General features: G+C 31.3%; 3 protein-coding genes across 3 annotated transcripts; 1 reads left to right on the forward strand and 2 right to left on the reverse strand.

Moving 5' to 3' along the window:
- Positions 1–2838: 2838 nt before the first annotated feature.
- LOC130896983 (PRADC1-like protein) lies at positions 2839–5828 on the reverse strand. The gene is made up of 4 exons (XM_057805433.1): positions 5530–5828; positions 5330–5466; positions 5159–5274; positions 2839–5094 (listed from the first exon to the last, which is right to left on the reverse strand). The coding sequence occupies exons 1-4, from the start codon at positions 5612–5614 to the stop codon at positions 4806–4808; spliced, it is 627 nt and encodes a 208-aa protein (XP_057661416.1). The 5' UTR covers positions 5615–5828; the 3' UTR covers positions 2839–4805.
- A 365-nt stretch (positions 5829–6193) lies between these two features.
- On the forward strand, positions 6194–17320 carry LOC130896984 (erythroid differentiation-related factor 1). Its single transcript, XM_057805434.1, has 8 exons — positions 6194–6543; positions 6598–7121; positions 8564–8895; positions 11171–11629; positions 11692–12232; positions 14519–15156; positions 15624–15936; positions 16850–17320. The coding sequence occupies exons 1-8, from the start codon at positions 6335–6337 to the stop codon at positions 17251–17253; spliced, it is 3420 nt and encodes a 1139-aa protein (XP_057661417.1). The 5' UTR covers positions 6194–6334; the 3' UTR covers positions 17254–17320.
- Positions 17321–17353: 33 nt separating this feature from the next.
- Positions 17354–18241, reverse strand: LOC130896985 (anaphase-promoting complex subunit 15-like). The gene is made up of 3 exons (XM_057805435.1): positions 18024–18241; positions 17721–17780; positions 17354–17657 (listed from the first exon to the last, which is right to left on the reverse strand). The coding sequence occupies exons 1-3, from the start codon at positions 18147–18149 to the stop codon at positions 17487–17489; spliced, it is 357 nt and encodes a 118-aa protein (XP_057661418.1). The 5' UTR covers positions 18150–18241; the 3' UTR covers positions 17354–17486.
- Between the last annotated feature and the right edge of the window lie 203 nt (positions 18242–18444).

Genomic DNA, 18444 nt, shown 5'->3' on the forward strand with positions numbered 1-18444 from the left:
GCTGTTATTTTGGTAAACATTAGTGTTGACAGTTCATATTTGGCTGTCGTGAAGTAGAGACGTGGCAAATTTATTATGGAAAAATATTCGGCAAACCAACGTGTTGTAATCGTTAAAACATTTTATCAAAATCAATCATCGATGAGAAAGTTGCGTGAAATTTTTGGGAGAAACAACGTGTCAACAAGACACATTATTTATCGTATAGTGAATGATTTCGAAGAAAGAGGGACTGTAGCTGATAAGCTCAAGCATTGACCTTAACGTACTGTCAGATCGGCTGAAAACATTACTGCTGCTTAAGAAAATGCTCAAAACAATCCATTCGACGTCGTGCTCAGGAGCTTGGTCTTCCAAGAACAACTTTAGCGACAATTTTGTACAAGGATTTGCATTTGTTTCCATTTAAGATTCAGTTGACACAAGAGCTTCTTCCTGAAGACTATTTACGCCGCCGTACATATCCCAATAGGATGTTACAGCTCGTCCATGACAATCCCGATTTTCATGAAAAAAATATGAGTTACGAGGCACATTTTCATTTGAATGAATATGTGAATAAACAGACAGGTTAGTTGCAATTCGGTCAGAAGGAATCATTGGACTTTACTTTTTGAAACTGAAAACGGCGTAACGATAACTGTCAATGGGGAGCGATATCGTGAAAACTTTTTAACGCCACGACTGCATGCTTTGGGCTTGATTAACATGTGGTATCAACAAGATGGTGCTACATCGCATACAGCCAAAATTACAATGGAATTACAATAAGTTCCACTCCACGGTCGCCTGATTTGACTGCTTCGGACTTCTTCTTTTTGTGGGGATATCTGAAAAGCAAGGTTTATGCAAACAAATCAAAAACGCTGGAGCAAATCAAACAAAATATTCGTGATGGAATTAATGAAATACCGCGTGTGAGATTGTAATGAAAAAAGTGCTCAACAGGGCTCGCATTTGTGAGGCTAACAGAGGCGGAGATTTATCTGATATTGTATTTAATACATAATTGCCGACATTAAATAAAACATTTATCAATATAATATCCATTCTCTTTCATTTAATCAAAAATTATATACAAACAAAGTAGTATACCTTTCCGGCGGACACCCGTTATGTATGCAATTTCTTGCAAGGTCAAAATATTGCATAGATGAATATTGCACATCGCTTGACATTATGCGAGTCTCTTGCCATTGCATCATGGCTGCCACTACCAAAAATTCAATAAGTGAATTAAACAAATATCTTACTTAAAATTTGATTCAATATTTTGTGACCGGTTTAAAAATGAAGATAACAACACTAAGTAAGTAAGTAACGAAGTGAAAAAGTGGTCAGTGGATCACTGTCAATAATTATATCTACTGCTGCCTTGGTTTTGGAGTCTGAGGGATAGGTTGTTAAGCCAAAAAGTAACTAGATTTCTGCCTAAAATTGCAACTTGCACGCAATAAAAATAGCACCAAACCGATGATGTTGCGAGATCTTTCATGAAACAATCAGCTGAACTCTTTTTTGCTGAGAATACCACCACCGTGGAAGAAATAGGACGTTGTGCCGTGACTAGAAAGAAGTTGGACGAATTAATGAACATGGTTGTGAGTGTGTTGCTAACAAAAAAGACATAATCTAAAGTAACAGTTTCTTCCCTGCAACAGACTGAGGACAGTTTTTAAACCTTCGAGCAACGAGAATCATCTTCTATCGGTCAGCAACGTACAATACAAACTGCCCAAGCCCAGATATTACAAGGACAATCTCGATAAATTTGTGTTCCCTCTTTCTGTGTCTGTTCCTTTTATTTAGTTAGGTAGGTATGGTGAAAATTCACTTACCTTCTTCTCTTAAATACCGCATACCTTCTTGAAATATATTTTGACTTGTTCTGAATATCTTTTGTTTATTTAGGCCTTGAGTTACAACTTCAGGAAAGCGAAAGGTCAATATTTAAATTGGTGTCAACGTTAGGAACTGCAAATATCAACATATGGAATTTTCGCAGGCAAATGTGTCAATAATGGGTGCAAAATGCCGTGTTTGAAAATATTCGTTTGTGATAATAGAAAAAACTATTTTGGTAAATCAAATACTTGCAAACTGTTCACAAAGAACTCTTTTCTTGAAGACTTTTGTAGCACGCGGAATTGAATGATTTAAAAAAATGTTAAATATTTCGCAACTACTCGTTCGCTTGATGCAGAGTATCGACTGATCTTGAGTACCAAAAGCCAGTATTCCGAGAGAAAATCGTACCGAAAACGAATCCTACCGACCAATCCGGATGTCTCTATTTGATAACATTGCGTCGGTATGCATGCGGTACAGACTGCCAGTTTGGTACAGAAACTGTACTTGTTAATGAGGGAGAACGGCTTTACTATCAGCAAGAGTATACCATGAACGATTTCCTGAAAGGCGGCGACCTATGGAAGCAAGCTTGGAGATGTTGATGGAGCGGTTCAATCGCACGGGTTCAATTAACTATGAAAAGCTTGAACGATTTAAAACTTTTGTTACAGGAGATTTTTTGTAGACAGTTACTGAAAACCCACACACAAGTGTAAGGAATGTAGGATTTTCACCTTTTGCCGCCTGAAATCCGATACCTCAGTTCACAATTATTCATTTTATATTTTTTATCAATAATTCGGAAACAAAAGTTTTATATATAAAATTCTTGATTATTCTTCAGTTTTATATTTAAAATAATGAAAAATAATTTGAATAGGTATTTTTTACGAAAAAAAAAAGAAAATAAACTCAGAAATTAAATTTGATGCTTTTCTAATAATATTGAATGATTGATTGTGTGTGTAGATTTAATAATATTAATAATAACAATAATAATCCTTTATTAATGAAACAAAAATTTACAAAAACTAAAATATACATAATTTGTTAGCATATAGTACCCGGAGCACAGGTAGTGCCATATGGGACTAAAAAGTGAAATTAAATAAGAAGTTGGTTACAACATTTTTATACAATAGTGTAGTGTCTTTTTATGACAAGCTTCTAAAAAAATTATGCTGAATCAGCTTCCGAAGTTCCACTTTAAACCTGTTCACACTAAGAGTTCTGATTGTAGTACCTTAGTCTTTGACATGGAATCGACCTTCAGCCCATTGTAGAGCATAGACATAGAGGAAAAACTTTAGTAATATAATTGAAATTTATAACCAAATCATTTGTGAAAATAACTAAATTTCAATTATATTAGATCCCTGTTGCAATATTCATGATCATAAAGTACCTTTAACAAAGCTTTCATCAGTATTTAGTATTTTCATCAAAATACTTTCATTTCTGTAAGAGTTTCCAAACCTTTCTCCATGTAAAGAGCAAGAAGTTTTTAAACAAAATTTGCCGCACCCTGAAATCTGCCGCCATAAGCTACAGCCTACTAATAAATTTAAGCAAACAAGAACTGAGCTTGAACGGTGTGCGAAGAATTCATGACAAATTTGTCCAAAGTTGAGTTTAGAAAATGACAAGCTCTTTGTAGGTAGACTTCACAAAAAGTTTATAAACAGAGACTTTTTCGACCATTTTTTATTTGGAGATGAAGCCACATTTAATGAAAATGGTTGTGTTTACTAGCCAAACTTTCACTGTAATTCATCAGCTAATCCAAATCACGTAGTGACACACAGTCAAACTAGATGATCGTTGAATGTGTGGGGAAGTGTTGAATATGTACTAGAACCATATTTTTTTGAGAAAAATAAAATTCATTCGAAAATAATGTAATAGTATTTTGATTCACCCTGTATTAGATTCAATGAATATTAACGAAATAAAAAATTTCCCAGAATTATTACTACTATTCGAATGCTTTGGTCGCAACAGATTTGCATTCTTGAATTTCTCTTACATTGTATAGGGTATTGAACTTTCTAAATGCCCGGTAAAACACATCTCAGACCTATATTATGAAATGGGGAAATCAAGCTAATTCCAAATATGCAATAAAATATAGGGTGTTTCATTAAAAAAAATGTAACTATGATATGGCACAACATTCTGGATCATCATTTAAGATTGAACATAATTTTAAAATGTGAAGAATAATGATGGCTATAATCGCTCAAATTCATTCTGGATTTTCAAAAATATCGGCTGCAAACACTGTGTTCCCCAGTATTGCAGCAAGAAAGAGGGACACAATAGATCCATTGGATCGCAGAGTATTTGATACCCCAATATCCACATACATACATCCCTCAAATTTTCAGATTGATATCTCAAAGACAAAGGAGGCACTGAAATATATCACACTAATCAATCACCCTGTATTTAATAAAAAACTTTTTTGTTTGATTTATATTATGTGTCATTGTTTCGTTAATATATTAATATATAATATCAAAATGTTTATAAATATGTAAAAGTAAAATCCACTGTTATTTACAATCCTGTAAATGAAATAATAAAAAGGACTTGTCAGAAACTACAACCTGTGTTCAGATAGATTACCTATCAGCTAATTGAGGATCCTAGCCCAGAACAAGAATTAGATCACTTTCTGAATGTCACGTCTAATTTTCAGTGGAAATTACAATTACAAAACATGAACTACCCTCCACATATTCCACTTATACTCAAGTTTATGCTAATTTCAGCATACAAAATCGTCCAATAATAATTTTTATAAAAATATCTACAGTGTTTATTGCTTCATTAGTCATTAATTTTCTAACAATACTTACTAATCATTCATTTAATGAATATAATGTACTCACAAGCAGGAAACATCCAAATTTTTTTCAATAAAATAAAATTACATAAAATCACGTTTAAATCTACCAACCCAACCATGGAGGCTGATTCATTTCGTGTATTGGCGTAAATGTCAAATTCACTGGTAAATTAATTATGGCAAAATTTTTTTTCAGCTTCTCCAGGGTCTTCAATATCATTAAACCATTTTTTCCTAATAAGTAACCTGCAGGGATATTAACTTCTTCCACTGCGTTATCATCAATCATTTCAATAAAATATTCTTGATTTGAATTAACTACATCACTTATTATTACTGCTCTGGCACCTGCACGTTCTGCAACGAGGGTTTTCAACTTGAAAGAACAATCACTGAAACAAAAATATATATAATAAAAAAAATTACTCTAAAATAGACTATTATTGAAATATTTACCCTCTTTCAATAAAAGCTACATTTCCTTCTATATCGTCCAAATTATCGGGGGGTTTACATCCATTCTTTGGTAGAATAGGAACCAAAGGTACGTTTTTAATATGAAATGAGGCATTCTACAAAAAAAAAACATTCAATAACCAATAATAAAACTAGATTTATTATATTTACAAAAGGCGCTCCGAAGTCTTTGGCTGGACGAATCCTATAAGTATATTCTAATTCTACTGGATCTACTATTTCAAAAAAGACATCACCATTAATTACTTCAGCAGTAGAAGTACCATCAATATGATGCAAGTTATTGGCTGAAAAATTAGGGTGATATAAACTTATAAACTGATTGTTTAGAAATTAATAGGTAAACCTACCCCCGCAATTAATTAATATAATATAGGAACAAAGTTGTAAACTATATATAATGAAATATTGAAAACACGTTGGTAGTTTAATCATTATGTAAAAGACTAGGTTATGATTGTTCGGCTACTTTCCAAAAATAATCCAACTGTTGAAATAGTTAATTTATATCATATTTTGTATGTATTTAACATTTAATTTGAGTGAGATCGATTTTAATTCCAATTCTTGAAATTTCTAGAACGTTTTTTGTGTACATTGAAATGTCAAAATTTGAGGTTAAAGATAGTGGGGAGAACGTCATGATAATAGCTACTAGTATAACTAACCGTACACTTAAATAAATATTACACCTTCTACATACATCCAATTATGTACATTAAACATTTTTCGATCACTAAATAAATATGTATATATGCATTTTCATTAATTATTATAATTAGCCATTAGATTTTTCTATTACAGCTGCTTTTGTTGAAATATTACTTTTATAGTATCGAAAGTTTCAAACGAAAGTAATTTAACCAAAATTCTATAAATTGCTATTTTATTATTATATTCAAATTATTGATATTGCTATGTTGATAGTTTCATGTAAATATGCTGAAGTTTGATAGATACCCTCTGAAAAATTCCTTTATGGGTTTAGTTTAAAAAAATCTGGCCGCATTGTACTCGGTGTGACAGACTAGTAGCCACTGCTAATTTTAATTGTTCCTGTGAAGATTATGGGATTTTAAAAAAATTCTAAATATAACAAAAATATATTATTTTAAAGTTTGATTGTACTTAAAAATCGTGGGATATACTTCATTGATGAAGATGGATGAAAAATTATCGAAAACTTTGGAAAACGAAGAAATTAAATCGACAGCTGTGGTAAAGTATTCATTGCCAAAACCAGCTCAATTTATGAAATTACAATGTAATACTGACCTAAACTTACCTCCATCAAACTGGTTAAGTAGTTCTGCAGATTCGTACGGACTGCAACATGTTCTCACTCATCCCAAAGGTTTCTCAAGGTAATTTTATTAAATATTTATGAATTATACGAAGTTATTTCAAAGTTATTTTAGCTTTAAAATGGCTCAGATGTTTCCAGACTGTGTTGGAGAAGTTGATGTAGTATCTGACGCTGAAAATATAAAGAAACTACTCAAAATCCCCTATCATAAAAAAGGACACATCAGTATGATGGTACATCGTATAGAAAATACTCTACTTATAGATGAGTTCGATATATATAAACATTTATTGCGAACAGCAGAAACAGAATGGGAATGGCTGAGAAAATTTTTTGTTGATAATATTAGCACCGCTACTTATAATGAAAATAAACATTTATATATTAGCAGTAGAAGAAGAGAAGCTTTAAAAGAAAAAAGTCTTGTATCAAAGTTTTTGTATCACAGTTTAGTTCCTACTGATAATACTGACGGTGTTCAATTGCTTGAAACTAACTATAATAGGCATCAACCAGTTAAAGGTCCTCTATTACCAGAACCGTCTCCATCTACAGAATGTCCAGATTCTCCAACATCTGGTCATAAATGTAATAGAAATGTTGTTTGGACTTTTGAAGATATTGAAATGTTTCTAGGTATGAAAGTTATTTAAATATATATATATATATATATATATATATATATATATATATATATATATATATATATATATACTTATATACATTCTTGTGTACTTTATAGGTAGTGCCTTAAAAGTTAACAGAAAAATATCAGTTTTTGTCATTCAAGTTTAAAATTGTTTCAATATTTTTTTTATCAAATTGTCACTTTTCCGTTAAATTCTTTAAGTAGCTCAGACTTATCTTCAATTATTTTCACTAACTCACCTTTGGATGTTAGTTGACAGCTGAATCATGTAAAATGTGATAATTCTTCCAATTTATTTTGTTATATTTGAGAAGAATATACATCTAAAAGCCAAAAAAAGGCTATACACCTTTAATTAAGAAGTGCTATCATGTATATTTCAACCTGGATAATGGATGCCACAAATCTGCTTTATCTCATGTCACAGAAATTTGGCTGGTTGGTTTATTGGATAATATTCAGAAATGCCTCTTGGTATACCAGCGATATGGCGTGAATATACCAATCACATAAGTGACTATTATTTTTGTTTCACCAATATCAAAAGCTATAACTTTTCAAGGAAATTAAAGTGTACGATAAAATACACAGAGGTGTCTTCTTTAACAATCACAATTAGTGGAAAGAAGTTCCTGTGCCTTCTACAGTTTGTGGTTCTGGAGAAAATTCAAGCAGTTTTGAAAAAGAAAAAAATGAAAGTTCACAGCTCCTATCAATCCTCAAGCATTGCATTTAATTAATCAGTTAGAGCTTAATGATCTCTTAAGAGATTTAGATTTGCTTAAAGAAAAAGCTTAAGTGTTAAGTTCAAGACTGAAACAATGGAATCTTTTTAACTACTTGGTGCACTGTAATGACATTGAGGACTTGATGTTAAAACTGGGTTATGAACATTGATCAGAGGATTGGAGACTCTTCAATCATGTTGCTTTGCTTTGCTGCCTACACGAAATACTGTTGCTTTTTTGTGAATGGAATAGCCAACATAGAATTAATTGTTTATATTCATGGGCAAAAAATTAACCTTTAGTTAGCTCTGATATTATTACCACCTTGCACATCGAATAAAGGATCATCAAAAATTTTGTAAAAGCTATGGAAAAAGATGGAACTTTTTTCCTTTTTCTGAAGGACGCTAAAATAAAAAAAGGCAAATGAAAAAGAAAGAGAAGCTTGGATGGCGTTTGTCAAAGTTACTGAAAACTTTTTAGGTAACTACCTAACTCCTCAATATTCTGAGCTTATAAAAAAATATTCAATGTATATTATGAATTTTTCATCAAGATGTTGCTACAATTGAAAAGCTCTACCAAGGAAAATGTGACTTGATTTAATTTAAAAAAATCTCGTTTTTTATAAAATTCAATTAATATTGCTACTAATGTAAAAATTGTGGAATTGAGAAAGAAGTTCTATGAATTTTTTTTAGGTACTGATATGCCAATATTTGGTGGTGGTACCCACCCCTGTATATCTCTTCGTCTCAGTGATATGGGTAAACCAATAAATGTATTAACGGGAATTGATTATTGGCTTGACAATTTGATGTCAAATGTACCTGAAGTAGTGATGTGTTACCATTTGAATGGCATCGTTCAAAAATATGAATTAATCAAAACTGAGGATTTGCCAAGAATGGATAATTCAAAATTTTCACCAAAATTGATTAGAGACGTAGCACAAAGTATTCTTAGCTTTTTGAAATCTAATGCAACAAAGGCCGGTCATACCTACTGGTTATTTAAAGGAAAAGATGAAGAGGTAAGATGTTTTTCTTTTTTAGGGATTCGGATTATTTACTATATTTAGTTTTTGACATAAATTTGTTTATTACAAAATTTTGTCTTCTATATAATCCAAAGGAGAATCAAGGGATGTTCATATATTTCCTCAAAGGGTTTTAAATTTTTTTAAAGCATCTTAACCCTCACATGGAACGTGATTAATTTGCGTTATAAGGAAAATCGTTCATGTGAATTTAGTTTCTTTTTTGTGAACTCACTCAATATTTTAACAAGGTACGAGGTGATATTAGGGGGGTCAGATTAACACCCTAAAAGTCCGAGAGTGCAAACAACTCCAAAACTATCCCAGTAGGTACATTTTCTACTTTTTTCCAATTAACTTGATTATGGTTGGGTTTTCGCAAAAAATGGTGGATATGTAAATTAATTTAATGGAAAGAGAGATCTACAACAAGCATTCAAAGTCAGCATTAATTTTTTAGTCATTAATAATTATAGAGCATAAATGGCATTGCATGTTGTAAGTCAATGTAAATTAATAAAAAGACAAATTGGTGCAAAATATTTTATGAAGATACCATGAAGATCATCCATCAAGCTCAATAAAAACAAAGAGATTTTGTTTATTGTACAACTATGTCAAAAACTTCAGGTAGCTGGTTTTTAAGAATTTCAAGCAGAGGGTGATGCAGATAAACTGTAAATAAAGTGGTTGAATTAAGGAAAACAGTTGGTTGGCGGAGACACTGGTTTAATGGTATTACTATTATTCAAAGCAAGGGAAGATGGACATAGAAACTCCGTAATTAAAAAACGATGCAAACCAATCAAGTTTAGGCTCATTTGATTCATCTTGATGAGTACTTTGTTACTTGATAGTAACCATGGTCTTATGATGGGGAATATAGCCATGGGAACTCCATAAATAAATTTGATCCACTTCTCGGTCTCTGAGTCTTATGATGGGGAAAATTGCAATAGAAACTTCGTAATTAAAAAACGATGCAAACCAATCGAGTTTGCGCTTATTTGATTAATCTTGGCGAGTATCTTTGTTTTGCTTATACTACCACTAGACAAACACTCACAATTACACTGTCTGACACGCGTTTCGATAACCAAGTGATCGTCTTCAGAGGCTGAGATAACTTGCGCGCGTCAGACACTGTAATTGTAAGTGTTGGTGTGAACAGAATGAATATCACTAATGGTTCCATAAATTCCAACTTAGAGTATGTTGGTTAGCATGAATATGCAACTCCAGCAAATTTGTGAAAAACTTCTTCCTGCAGTACCGGGGATCCTTTTTATGTTCACAGTTGATCTATTAACCGTGTTTAATCAAAACGTTAATTTAAGTTTTGTTAAAATATGTCACTCTATTCAATTGCGGCTCTGGGCCAATAAATGTAGTAACGCCCTTGTCGGTGATTATAGAACAACACAATTGTCATTTGAATTTTTTCCTTCATCACAAAGATCATCAACCACACAAACCCTACTACCTCCAGAAAGTTCAGGATGTTGGATAGCTCTAGCTTCATCTTCTATTTCATATGCTCTGGGAGCTCTGTAGTCTTTCACACCTTGAGAGAATGTGGATAGAGGTTTCATTCTCTGCCGAACCTAGCATATTCAGGTATCCATTGAGGTGGCAATGTCCTAACAGAATTTCTGTTATAATTCCTAAGTTTTTTTCCAGCAGTATCTTTGCTTATCTTAACCCCAGTAGTTGTTCCAGTAACTGTTTTTCTACCATCTACCTTTTCTAGCGTTTTCTCTATTGTACTGTAGCCGATTCCACAGAAGACATCAGGTCCTACAGTCTCTACTTTAGCTTTACTAGTCTATTTAATTTCCCTCCACTTCAAAGTGTCTCTGAACCAATTGGAGGGTCATTTTACTTAACCTTACCAGATAGTACTAACGTTTTAACAGGGCCTTGTCCTCCTCTATAATTTACCTCCAGTTATAACGGTTTTTTGACAAAGAAACACTAACCTATGATCTTCAGCTTAACTATTGATCCAATACAATTAGTTCGTCTTATGTCGAATACCTTCGCATTAAGGATTCTATTTGGTATGAGAGTCTCATCCTTATGTTTTTTCTCCATTAATTCTTTCTCAATTTAATGGTTATATACTTTTTTGTCGTTTCGAGCTTTATTTATAGTAAAAAATTGATACTTTGTGGTTGCTTCTTCATATTTATATTCAGATGTTATTAAGTTTATGTTTGTATTTCTATCATACTATTGTTATACAAATAATGAATGTTTCTATTTACAGGTAATTAAACTTTACGATCTAACAAGTTTGTGTTCAGAAAAAGATGTTGAAAAGGGACAAAATCCATTTACGATACCAGTAGCAATGCTTCTTTATCGGGTAGCTAGAAATATGAAGCATTCCCCAAATAGATCACAACCAGGTACAATTAGGATGCTTTTAAAGAATTGTATCAAACTTTTACCCCAAGAAAAATATCCGGAAATTGTAACATCATCTTTGTATATGCTTTCCGATCTTTATGTTCCTGCTAAAACGAATCCTGAAAATCCTAGGCTAGGGGAACAAGATGTCGAAGATGAAAACGAATCTTTGTACGAAGATGATTTATCCGATGATGAAAATCAAGAAGAACCTATGAAAATATTGGTTTTAGAAAATAATAGATTCGAAAAATTTAAAAATTATTATAAACCGCCTGCTCCAATTGTAGGAGGTATAGAAGAACGTTGTCAACAGGTAAGTTTATATTATTAATATTTATAACTAAAAAAATACCTTTTAATTAAATTATTTTTAAGGCTATTCAATACGTAACCGCAGGTTTGAATTGTCTAAAATATTTCCCAGAAAACAAAACTGAAACAGACCCTGTAGACAAACAAGAAGAAGAAATTAAAATGGCGAAACCGTTTGAACCCATACCGATGCCTTACGGTAAACTCGAAGACGTCAAAAAACCCACAGATCCAAGTAAAAAGAAGAAAAAAGAACGCAAGAAAAAAACCGAAAACAAAAACCAAGAGAAATTGACAAACGCTCTGTTACCGAAAAATTTGAGCGAAGCCCAACCTTTGCCTACATGGCAGGAAAATGAAAACAGCATATCCTGGAAGGATCATTTAAAAACTTTATTATACGAAAAAGCTGTGCTGGTATACGCAACTTTATCAGAACATCACTTTATTGGGGGTAATTACGGATTGAGTTTGAGGTATATAGGATTACTCGCTAGATGTCAGTTAGTAATGAACAAGTTACAATACACGTCGAATGCCCTTAGGGAAAATTGTTTACTTGGCAGAGCAGGAGATTGTTGTATCATGATGATACAAAATTGGAGTGAGTAGAAAATGTTTTTTTTATCTTTCAACCTACCTAACGCACCCTTTGTTACGTTACATAACTACTCATAATTAATGTCTTCTGTTTCCATCTTTCTACCCAGCTACCGTACAGTAGTCTTTATCTGAATTATGTTTGACTAGCTTAGCATCTTAGCATTTGTGCATCTCTACCATAAACTTATTTTATTTCTTTCCAAATATTCTACATAAAATCTTCCTCTTTCAGATTCATAATTTGAGCTGAATGATCTATTAACCCCCTGGTATAAAATACTGTTAACATAAGTGCTTCTATTAATTTTTATCTTAAACTATCTATCGCCCATGTGGATTTATATGTACCGTATCGTCTTTCGATAATTGGTTTATTGTGTGGGAGTTTTCTGTATAGTTTAATGTTTTTCTCCTGCATCCTTTACTATTTGATACTAAGGATCTTTCTAGGACTAAAGACATTATTGTTAGTAAACTCATAATTCTTATTTCACACATCATATTTTTCTGAATGGAGGCATTTTATATCCTATTTTTTTAGTTTTTTTAATTAGATTCCTAGAAGTAATTCTCATTTTGCATACAAGTACTTTTAATACATTTTTTTGGTTGTGACATTTTTAGAAATAATTATCATTTTTCAAAATCAAAAGGGTGTATATTTTACCCATGTTTTTGTAGTTGTTATATTTCTAGTTATTATTTCTGTAGTTTTGGCCAATACTTCTCATTTCATACATCAAAGGGCTGTATTTTTTATTGGAGGTTTTTTTTGTAGTTGTGATATTTTTAGAAGTTATTCTCCATTTACAAAATCAGAAGGGTATACTTTTTTAAATCGTAAAGTATTTTTGGCCCCATTTTTTGTGATTTGTGATATTTGTAGTTATTATTTTTGCAGTTTTGACCAGTACTTCTCATTTTGTACATCAAAGGGCCGTATTTTTTAATGGAGGTGTTTCTTTTTTTTTGTAGTTGTGGTATTATTGAGAAGTATTCGTCTTGTACTCTTTCTGAACTTTAAGGTAGTTTTGACCCCATTTTGTGATATTTCTAGTTATTATTTTTACAGTTTTTGCCAGTAATTCTTATTTTGCATAACAAAAAGTATAATTTTTTTAGTGGAAGTACTTTTGGCCTTTTTTTTTCTATATTCGTGATATTTCTAGTTATTATTTATGCAGTTTTGGTTATTAATTCTCATTTCACACATCACAGAATTGTTTTTTTACTTTATATTTTGATTCTTCGTAGTTGTGGTATTTCTATTAGAAATTCTCACTTTGCATAACTAAAGGGGTATACATTTTTTTCATTGGATGCATTTTTTGGCTTTTCTTAGTTGCAATCTTTCTAAAACCTCAAACATTATTGAACTCATAGGGAGACAACATTTGGATCTGTAGCATTGTTTTATTTGTACTTCTGTTATCTTGTAATTTTATTTATTTCTTTATTTGTACTTTTAACTTTAGTTATTTAATTGATAGTTCATATATGTATTTTTTCCCAGTATTTAATTGGCCCTTGGACTGAGGGGAGTGTAAATAAATAAATAAAATTTTCTTTAACTTTTCACTTCTTTGAACTTTTTATACACTTTTCGGATAATTTGTTATGATAAAGACTGAAGTAGGTAAAAATGTCAGTTTATTTTATACTAATTCTTGTAGAATAGAGACCTCTGCAGTTTGAACCAATATTTCTTATTTTTTCATACCAAAGGGTTGAATTTTTTTGAATTGAGGTTTTTTGAATCCATTTGTGAAATTTCTAGAAGTAATTGCTAATTTGAAAAATCAAAAGGATATATTTTTTCCAATGGAGATAGTTTTGGCCCTATTTTTAATATTCGTGATATTTCTAGTTATTATGTCTGCAGTTTTGGCCAATACTTCTCATTTCGTACATGGAAGGGAGGTATTTTCTGTTATTTTGTAGTTGTGATATTTTTAGAAGGAATTCTCATTTTGCAAAATTAAAGGGATATACTTTTTTTCAATGTAGATATTTTCACCTCTATTGATTGGTATTTTAAAGTTTGAATATTTCTAGTGGCAGTAAACTATTTTGCTATAATGATTATTTCTACAGTATATGTCAGTAATTTTTATGTTGTAGTTTGAAACGAGTATAATTTTTTTATTCTCATATTTTTTTCAAAGAAATTACATTTAATAAAATTATTTATAACTCCAGAATACTTTTTTAATAAAATAAAATTCTTTTAATAACAAAATCTGTTCAGTTTAATTGTAAGTAATTAACTAAAATTATATTTTATTAGGTAAATGTGAAACTTACAATGACCAACTTCATAATAATCAAGATGAAGATTTCAAAATGATGGAACAACTCGAACAAGATGAACAGTTGTACAATATAAGCATCGGAGATAGCGAAATGCGTTGCGTATTTTTATTCGACATCAGAACCATAGAACAAATTCTTTTAAAAAGTGTAGAATGTTACGAAGAGGCGTTGAAGGTTTCGGAAAGCGACAACATCCTCAGACGATTGGCGAACAGTTTAAACGAAATAGGTTCCTATTATTTAAACAGAGCTAAAACGGAAAAGAAAATGTATGATATAACTCAAACTTGCAAAAAGGCCGAAGGGTATTTACAACGAGGATTAACGCTTTTCGAAAACGTAAAAGACAATGCCAACATTGCTCTTTTATACACAAACATAGGACATCTTTATAGACTATTGGCACATGCTAATACCCCTTCAGACAGGGGAGAGATTACTCATCAAGAAAAGTTGCATTATAATAAGGCTATTATTAATTATAAAAAGGCTTTACAAGTTTTGGGCGATAGGGAAAGTTGTCCGGGAATATGGGACGCAGTAAAATGGGAACTTTCCACTGCTCTGTTTAATATGGGTTGGATAATGCATGAAAATCCCCCCTCTCATTTGGTACGTAAAAAATATTTTCTTTTACTTATTCTGATGCTTTCAAATACCTTTAATTCCATCTGATTTTCACAGAATTATGAATTAGAGGTTTTGGAAATTATTTTGGTGTTCTTCAAAATATTTTTGGTAAAAACATAACCCTTCCTGGTAGTCGGGTAAAAATATTATCTATCACAGGAATCTTGTCTTCCAGTTTCCTCAGGTCTGGAATTTAACAAGTATGTAGATGATTATTTTTCTAACTTACAAAATCTGCAGTCTTTTCAGCAGTATAGTTTCTTAAAGGATCCCTTATCCTAATCTGTTCCCTTTAAAAAAATTCTAACAAACTTTGGGGCAGAATGAACTCAAAATGTGATTGAAGAGATTCAATGAAAAATAATAAAAATTCAAATTGTGGCCACCTTTATCCATCAAACCAGGGAGTTGGTTTGGATTGATGGTTTACATAAATGATTGATTTTTAGAGTAAAACCGAAGCTGAAAAAGAAGTAATAGAAACCCTACAAAGGGCCCTGCAATATTGCGATTTTGATGAAAATAACCCAAAGTACCCTTTGTACATTTACCGAGCGGCTGTTATTCACTATAGGATTGGATCTCTATATCACAGCCATATTTGGACGACTCCTAACGATTCAAGTAATAGAAAACATATCATTCAACTTGCGAAAATTAATTATGAAAAGGCTGCCAAGATGTATTTCCAAAGTTCCGATGCCTTACATTTCTTGACGGCTCAGATGCAGAGATTCGCTCTATCAGAATATTTGGCAGAAAGTAAGTAGACAATTATTTTATTACAAATGGTTTATTTTAGCCAAGTTACCAATGTCTTCTTTGTAAGTCTTTTTCTAGGAAAGCTGTTGCCAATTATATTTGTGGAATAGTCGTTTCCATTACTCTTTCAGAAACTGTCGTCATCATTATCTAGAATTACCTCCAGATTTGTTTTTCCGTGAAAACATCTTCTATGATGCTCATCAGTGATCATTAAATTGGTGATATTTATACTGAAGCACACTGTTCATACTACCATTACACAAACACAATTACACTGTCTGACGCGCGTTTTGATAACCAAGTTATCATTTTCGGAGACTGAAGATAAACTGATCTAGATGCACAACTATGGGTTCAACAATAACTCAATTAAGTTTCCCCAAATATTACTCTACTTTTCCTATATAACGATACTATAAAGTAAAGTTTTTAAAGTAAATGGATGTTAAAATAATTTGTTATAAAGAAAAAATGATCTAACTCTATAGCTTAAAACTTTGAAAATCAAACCTATAATATTCAGCTTCTCACTAGTTCAATTTCTAGATCATTAAGAAGGTTCTCTGAGATAGAAAGAAATTAAAGAAGACCAGATCAGAGCAATAATATCATAAAGAGACGACTTAAAGTTTAATTTCAGGCTCAGAGTTCTTGAATATCTGTCAACTCCAGTATATGAAGGACCACAATTAGAACTTTTTACTTGATAACTTGGTTATCAAAATGCGCATCAGACAGTGTAGTTGTGAGTATTAGTGTAGTGGTAGTGTAAACAGGGTGTTCAGGATGTACCTCTGAACCACTAATATTATATTTCTCTCTGTACTTCTAACTCTTGAGGATTATGCCTTATCTGTTAAAATGTCCAATATTTTGAATACTTATTAACATAAATATCAATTTGTTCCAGCAACAAGTGCATTAAACATCAAAATAAAGCATCTTCAGCATTGTTTGGATATCGTATTAGAATTAGACGAGATTATTGATTTGCTAATTAACAATAAACTAGAAGTGAATGATCCCTCCATAGAAGAAGGTGAAACTGAAGAAGATAATTTCAAAACCTGTTTTTCGTTGCTCAAACTTGTAGTAACGCGTTTACAGTACATACTGAAACTGTTAGTGAAATGTTGTGTTACAAAACCGCCTCCGAATAAGGATTGTGAAAGACTTTCCGAATTATATAAAAAGTGTTACAAGATATCTTTCGAATTGAAAGAAAATTTAAATTATCCAGATTTATTAAAGAAATTACAAAAAGTGTTGCTTAGTATCAAAAGTGAATGTGACACATTCAAGAAAAACGCCTGAGTAAAGTTTTTATTTCATTTTTAAGTCTATGTTTTACTGTGATAAATAAATAAACAATTTCACTACATTCTCGTTTTTTATTCAAATTTCTCAAAGAACCTTTTTCAAACACCAACTTGTAATTAAGTAAGTTTATAAAAACAGAATATTAATAGAGACACATTATTTCTGGAATGGAGCATTTAGAACTCATAAAACAAGAAGCAATTGAAGAGTAAAAAGTGTATAAAAATTTATCGTACACCGTGTCCTTGAACGAGTCTTATACTAACATCTACTGGTGAACTCCGCTCTTGTGAAACATCCATTTCAATTTCATCCTCTTCTTCTTCATCGTGGGTTTCAGATTCATCATCATCATCATTATCATCTTCATCATCCTCTTCTTCATCTTCCTCCATAGTCTAAAAATATAACAATATTTTTATGCAAAATAATCACACAAGTTAACTATCTAAAAAAATTACTTCTGATGCAGTTTTTCCAATAGGTGTTAAATCATCATTCTTCTGCCTTATCATCTGTAACTAAAACATAAAATTATGAAAGTAAAATGATAATATTTTACATGTTTTAATGATCTATTTTCTCTATTTCATATAAAATTAGTTTAAATCTTATTTTTGAAATAGACCTAAAATAAAGATAATATATAAATAAAGTTAAATCACTATTAAAACATATAAAAAGGAGTCTAAGAAGTAAAAAGTTGAAGAAAATGATGATATTTTGAGTTAATTTTTTAGTTTCTGTAATTGATTAATCTTTACCCAGTTTTGATGATCTCTTTCTAATTGAGAAACTTCATCTTCATCATCGCAGGGTTGATCTACGTCAAACCAAGAAGCGTGAATTAATCTTGGTTTAAGATTTGGAAATAATGGTATACTACTCATTTTAGTACGTATATGCGTAATAAATATTTTTTATTTTGAAATAGATATTCCTGGTTCATATATGACAATAACATAACCAAAATTTAGAAAGGTTCTTCTTCTTTTTTAGTATTATTTTTGCATATGTTCCACAACAAAAGTACAAAATCAATTGAAACAAATAATTTAAGTTCATTAATTTCCATATTGGTTTCACCGTCAGCTTCATAAATGAGCATTTTTTATTATGATTTTATTTTATAATCTCCTTCATAAGTGCCTCAATAATAAAGTTTTATGAAATTTGAACGTAAGT

Source organism: Diorhabda carinulata, chromosome 8 (genome assembly GCF_026250575.1).
Source record: "Diorhabda carinulata isolate Delta chromosome 8, icDioCari1.1, whole genome shotgun sequence".
Lineage (NCBI taxonomy): Eukaryota > Metazoa > Arthropoda > Insecta > Coleoptera > Chrysomelidae > Diorhabda > Diorhabda carinulata.